Here is a 6,904-nt window from a genome sequence, read left to right on the forward strand (position 1 = left end):
TGAATAAACATGAACACTTCAACACAAGCAGCACTCGAAATTGCCATCCTTAGTCAAGAGCTAGCTAGCGAGTGCCTCTTCTTCCTCTACAAGACAAGAGTGCCTGTGCTGTCAGGATGTGTGATGTTAAATTGTCCAATCAAATTCTCAAACAAGGCAATAAACAAGGAAATCCATAAACGCCAATTGGTCACGGATGCACAAAATTGCGCCCCGACGGCTGAACTCCAAGCTTCAAATAAAACTCACCCTCAGACCCTTCTTACTGAAAAACTTTCAGTCTGTCCTTTTTGACCACTGTCCGTACAAGCAAGTCGATACATAATTATATTATTCATAACACATAACGTGGTGAAGTTTGAGAACAAAATCGATTCTGACAGACACGTGAAGGCAACCACACATGTTATATAAACAAAATGTACTTATTTGTATTGCAAGTTATATTTTTGCAAATTATTAATTATTTGTGATGCGTTTTTTTCCTGGCAATATTTTTACAGGGGTGGCACTGTAGCAAAGGTCTGAAAGGAGATTTGACTTAAGCCAGCATTCTTCTTCATGTCCAGCAAGGGGCGACTCCTTTGTTTACAAAAACAAGACGAGCTGGATAGATATTGGAAAACAGCACAGCTCTATGACCTCAGTGAACACTTTCCAATGACTTTATTGGCTCAGTCACTAGTTTCAGGTTATATTGAATAAAACATGAAGTTCATTTTGTAATGCCATTGTTAGAATCAGACAGGAGGATAATCCAGGAAATGCTCTTTCGCTAAGGACTTGTGATTGACAAGCCCTTAGCCAAAGAGGACTTGTCAGTCACTTGTGATTGTGATTGACAAGTCCTTAACCAATAAGCACGTCGTGTCCTCGGTTTAACACTGGTTTTACCCATCACCTGTCACGTCCTGTTCAAAACACCAACATGGCAACTGCAAAAACACTCAGCCTGTGGCTTCATAACTGCAGTTATGGACAGTTTAAAAAATATTGCTTATGATTATATAAGATAATCACTGTAATTCATTTAACCTGTCACTGTTTTTATTATTTTCGCTGGTGTGTACAACAGTTCAAAAAAATAAAAAGCATTCAGATAAAGGCTTTCTTTGATCAGTATGCACCTCTCTTTTGTATAAGCGTCACAAAGCATAACAAGAAGTCAGAAGCTTTTATTCAAACAAACGACTCCATTTTTGCAAACAGTCAAGTTTACTTACACGAGATAAACTTTTAATAGGCATTCCAGCACACAGCGTCAAGACACTTCTGCAGACTGATACAGCGTTAGCTGGGAAAGCAGCACTCTATTTGTGCTTGCCTTGTCCTGTGACAGGAAGACCTATCAGGTGCCCCCCTCAGACTCCCCCCAATCCCTCTCTCTTCCTGACCTCATTCTGTCATCTTCGTTTTTCTTCTCCCCCACTCACAGGTCTTTCATAAAGTGTCTCCATGCATTACACATTTAACAATGCATTAAAAATAGGCCACCATCAATCAGTCATTCAGTAGTGGAGACGAAATCTACTTGTGGCACCAATTTGATATATTTCTCAAGGTTCATGCAGGAAAAGAATGCCATAAACTCTTGAAATGATGTGCGGCATATGAAAGTTAACAGATATGTAAATAGTATGAGATAATAATACACCCTACCTCATAAAACCCACCATGATAATTCTGAATTCCCCTTCGCTTAATTTCCTCTGGCATAGTGTCTTTCCAGAATCCAGAAACAGAATTAAGATAATATATATATGCAGGCGCTAAGCCGTGACAAGATTTCTGTTGATGGGTGCCAGGTTAACATCGTGCCCAAAACAGTGATTTGAGAACTGTGATGCATGATACAGGATAGGTACTAGGTAAAATCTGATGTAATGTTAGGGAGTGAGTCAAGCCTCGAGGGCAAATAGTCTGAACAGTCTGACTCCAGGTTGCTCATGCCAAACCAGATGTTCAACTGACGACAGCATTACAAAAGACAGGGCTCCATGTTATTCAGAAGGTATTTTATATTATTAGGATGGCATGTCAAGGTTGCCGAGCTGCCGATAGAGCTGCCTTTGTAGCTGTTTTGATGGCCATGTATATTTAATAAAGATATATCGACAATCTCACAAAGTGTTTTCAAAGTGAGTTTTGTTAGCACAGTAAGGTGTTCTCCTGCTCAGGTTCAGGTACAGGAGTCTGCTTGTGAGCTTTGATGTTGCAGCTCTGCTCTGAGGCTTGATCCTGCATTCTGGACTTCAAAACAGACTGCATCTCGTCATGGGCAACAGCTTGAAGAGGTAGACACCTGCACAGACATGCCTGAAGGACCACCCGGAAAATTTGGTCAGAGGACAACAAACATTTCCCATCAGCTTCACCTGACAAAAACTGCCTATTATGACGTTTTTATGTGAAGTATTTCCTGTCCAAATCTACAGTAAAGCAATCGCTAATGATCCACAGATTGAGTTTTCATTAATTCAGAGAGCGCAAACCTTATCGGGAATAGAAATGTAGTCTGGAAAGACAGTTGTTTAAAGCAAGCTTCAGCTTTGGGTGTTTCATAAATATTACATAAAAAAAAGATGTTGCTATGAAGAAAGAAATCCATGTATTGTGCAATGCAAAAAAATGTAAGTATAGATAAAATAAATGAAAGAATGTTTTAGGTATCTTCTTCTGAAGTTGTGGTACAATAAAGGCTCTTGATTTTTTTTCCCTTAAAAATTGCCTCGAAGCGATGTTTTCTTCTTCTTTTATAGCACGTCACTTTGATTCAGTGACCAACTGTCTGGTAGATTGCCAAGTGTCTGATGATGTGTTTTTTTCTCAGACCATTTTCACTTATTACCCCCTCAGGTTATTACTTGCTGCAGTCTGGCTATTTTACAGACATGACTCCATATGTCCTTAATGACACCCCTGATAGCTCATACAATGTGGACCAATATGTTTTCAAGATATACCCGATTTATTTAAACTAAATAGTGCCATCTATAAGAATAACAATAAGAGCATGACGCTTACCTTAAAGCATCTCTTGAATCTTTTGCTGACAATGTACAATGCAATAGGGTTGATGCATGAGTTCAGGGATGCCATATTTATGCCAAAATAGTCAAGGACAAGAAAGACACTGAAAAAGAGTTGTCAGAAAATGTCAGGAAAGCTCATAGGCTGGCCAGTGAACAGCAGAAAAAAAAATTATATATAAATAAATAAACTTTAAATTAAAGGTTCTTAGTACTTTGTGCTCACCTCAGCAGCTGACACCTATTAGGATCTTTTTCATCATAAATTGTTAATTTCAAGATTCTGCTGAGGTACAGAGGCAACCAGCAGAGTGCAAACACAATCACCAGGCAGAAGACAGTTTTTGCAACTTCTCTTCTCTTCAAAAGAAAGGACATGATCAAAATAAGCTTTAAAAAGGAAACATTGCCAGAATGATGCAAAATCTGCCAAAAACCACAATGCTACCTGCTTGATGTGTTCGCATAATGTAGTCTCAGTTTTTCTCAGCATTTTCCTGGTCATCAGCGTGTAGAACACTGCAGTCCAAACTAGTGGCATGCAAAAGTAGAAGCCAAAGAGCCACCAGTCTTTCACTGCTTTATAAATCTGTTGGTTGAACACGACAAGGCTATCAGTCGTGGATGCGAGAGCACCATTCAAGAAACAATATTTGACACACGTGTAGGTTGAAAACAAGCGTACTTTGCATCTGCTGGCTGAAGACAGAAGAAAAACTATGATAATTGTTACATCTTTTAGTTATCTTTGACAATTGACATGAAAACTTAAATGTTATGAAGACAATTACATTACCTGCATGAACCCCGTGGTTTGCATTGGGTGTAGTAGACATATCGTGAGACGCTTCTCTTTATAGTCCATTGTTATCATATCAAAGCCCACAACTTCAGGGACAGCCAGCAGGATAGAAATAACCCATATCAGACCTATTTCAATTGCTGTCCACACTGAAACCCAGATGCCTTTGATTTGATTCCAGGACACAACAGCTCTGTATCTGTAAAATCAATGAGAAAATGTTATGGCTTGAGGAACTTTTTGTCTGTAACAATGATGCATTTTCAGCTAAAGAACATTTCAAGGGCTAATGCTAAATAAATCTGTCTGCCTGATGAAATACAGATAGGAGGCACGGAACACTATTTTCTTGGAGGGCACAGGACAGTGCTGTTTATCTCCTTACCTGTCAACACTCAAGGCACATAAGCTCAACACAGTAATTCCAACAGAGGTTTTTTGTATGAAGGGAATGAGTTTGCAAAGTACTAAACCAAAGGGCCAATTTTCTGCCATGAGCTGCAACAAAAACAAAAGGGCATTTTTGGCAATTTAAAAAAAGAAAAACACCCACAATCAATTCCAGCTGAAATTAAGTGCAGAAAAGAAAACAATAATTGCACACCATGTGGTAAATAACTCACCCTGTAAGCGTTGATTGGAATGTCTATCACAATGTGGATTAGATCTCCCAAAGCAAGGCTCGCAATGAGAATGTTAGGGCCACTTCTCATGCGTTTGTTTACGTAGATAATTCGAAGTAAGGCGGAATTCCCAACTATTCCAACAACGAAAACAACCAGGGAAACTATAATATTGACATATTTGAAGGTGACTCTGATTCCAGCTGATTCTGAACACATAGGAGGGTGTGATGTTTTTGGTCCTGCTACTTGAGGTGGATGAATTGAGCTGTTGGATTTCTCCTTTTCCAGTATTAAAAAACCAGGGGAGGTTGTTGCAGAGAGCTCAATTACAGGAGATGGTTCTGAGTCCTGGTTGTTGGCCGTTTCACCGACAAGAAGATTTCCCAAAAACAGAACCAGAGTGAAAATCCACATTGTTGTAAAATTCCTCAAAAACGCCTTTTTGCCAACTGTGGAATGGAAAAAAATGAAAGCTGTTATAATCAGCACAGCTAATTAGCTTTACGATTTAGTGCAATGTAAATGATTCATTTAACTAATTTTTATTTATTTAAAAGGGAAAAAATATTAATAATAGCATTGATTATGATTGCCAGCTTACCTTCAGATGAACACATACACACTGCCTGCAGATAGTCTCTGTAATAATAAACAGGCTGTATGTTTAATACAAAGGACGGTTCTTTGTTGCCTGCTATAACTCGGCTGAGGAAAATCAGGGTTTTATAGACTAAGGTACTGTTGTCAGCATTAGTCATCGATCTGTCAGTAGTGACTGTAATTACTTCCCTTGATGCATCACCCTGAATGAAAGGATGGTGTTGAAGTGTATTGTCTGCTATCGCAGAGTGAGATCATTTTATAGGCTTCAGTAGGGATATTGTGTTACAGTTTTTCCCTCTGTTACTAAAACTTGTCCATTATCTTATTTGACATATCCTCACAAAATCTAAATGTAGCAAAATGTCTATTTTAGTGAAGCAAGAGATTTTCTTTGCTTAGAGCCACAAAGCCTTTATCACTAAGTCACACTCTATCGAGTCATCATTAATGAATGCAATGGGAACTGGAAAAATATCTTCTGCAGCTATATTACATTTTGGATGTACATGAGCCTGATGCACAAATACTGACAGGCAAACGCACTTGAATAATAACGAAAATGATGCAAATTTTAACTACAACATTTAGAGAGTTTCAGCTGACATTTTTTTGCCTCAGTTGACACATATCAATTTGAAAACATGACTCGGTCTCAGTCCTACCAGAGTTACTGCTTCTGCCTCTCCTGAGGGTCCCGGTGAAGGTGACTTCTCCCCCTCGACAGTCTAACGACAACCTGAAGAGCCTGGAGGAGCAGGAGACGTGACGACAAGAAAGATCCCACTGTTAATAACATACTTGACAACTACTCATTTCAACATTGAAATCTGTGCCTCGCTGCTCACAGATGACCTTGGGAAACTACATGCTGGCATGTTTTTTTGCAAGAAGTACAGATTATGAGAAGTGAATTGAGAATAAAAGACTGTGACAACTGTTCGCAGCTAAGTTTTCGGTATATTCCAAATAAATACAACATTTTTTTTGGTATCTTTTTCATGCAGGACCCATAGAAGTAATTATGGTAATATGTAAAGACTTCTAAACACAGCACCTTGCATTTCTGTTTCATTTGTCACTTTAATTAACTCCATTTTGAGTCAAACTGCTGGTAAAACTGATCTGAAACCAGCTGTTTTTTGGTCTTCGGCCTCAGTTGTGCTTTAATGGATATGACGGTTATCTTGCTGGTCGGTTTGGCTAAAGAGCTTTTTACCTGACAAACCCTACCACTGCTGTCAGATGTAATGACTCGCCAAACCCACCATTACCGCAGCTGCATATCTGCACTGGACACAGTTTAATTTGGAAACCAAAATGCTTGGGTTTATTACAGATTGCAGCCTCGGTATTTGCAATGATTATGGTCTAAGCTGTGAAATGTGTCCACGCTTACATGGCTTATCACAGCAGGTAAGTCATGTGAGCAAGAAGCTCTTTTGTAGCTTATCCACCAAAAATACTGAATAAAATTGCTCTCGTGAAGCATTTTTTTTTGTCTCCCATCACTGTTTTCTTCAGTTCCACCAGAGTTCATGAAGGTTTGTTTGTTGGATGGAAGATTTATTACTCTGATGAGTACTCAAACACACACAGATTGGGAGTGGGTGGAGCAGAGCCCCTCTTTCAGCTGTCAAGGTAAGCTGTGTCATCAGTATGGCTAAGATTGGGTCACCTGTTCCAGCCCCCTCTTGGATCTCATGACTTAGACAGCTGTCAAAATCCTAATTATTTCTCTCTTGTGTAGTTCAAAAGGAAATTGAAGAATCCCGTTGATGCATGCAGAGGTGAACGTGGACAGTGTCCCCAATTAGCTGCTGTTATTAATGCAGTTCTGGCTGATG

The 6,904-nt window shown here is 39.2% G+C and overlaps 1 protein-coding gene across 1 annotated transcript; it reads right to left on the reverse strand.

Annotated features, from left to right (window-relative positions):
- Nucleotides 1–2,148: 2,148 nt before the first annotated feature.
- Nucleotides 2,149–4,871, reverse strand: ednrbb (endothelin receptor type Bb). The gene is made up of 7 exons (XM_005723654.1): nucleotides 4,455–4,871; nucleotides 4,217–4,329; nucleotides 3,826–4,030; nucleotides 3,478–3,618; nucleotides 3,256–3,389; nucleotides 3,025–3,133; nucleotides 2,149–2,316 (listed from the first exon to the last, which is right to left on the reverse strand). Exons 1-7 carry the CDS (start codon nucleotides 4,869–4,871, stop codon nucleotides 2,149–2,151), a joined length of 1,287 nt encoding a protein of 428 aa, XP_005723711.1.
- Nucleotides 4,872–6,904: the final 2,033 nt, after the last annotated feature.

This window comes from Pundamilia nyererei, unplaced genomic scaffold (assembly GCF_000239375.1).
Source record: "Pundamilia nyererei isolate P.nyererei 1_Seehausen unplaced genomic scaffold, PunNye1.0 scaffold00009, whole genome shotgun sequence".
NCBI lineage: Eukaryota > Metazoa > Chordata > Actinopteri > Cichliformes > Cichlidae > Pundamilia > Pundamilia nyererei.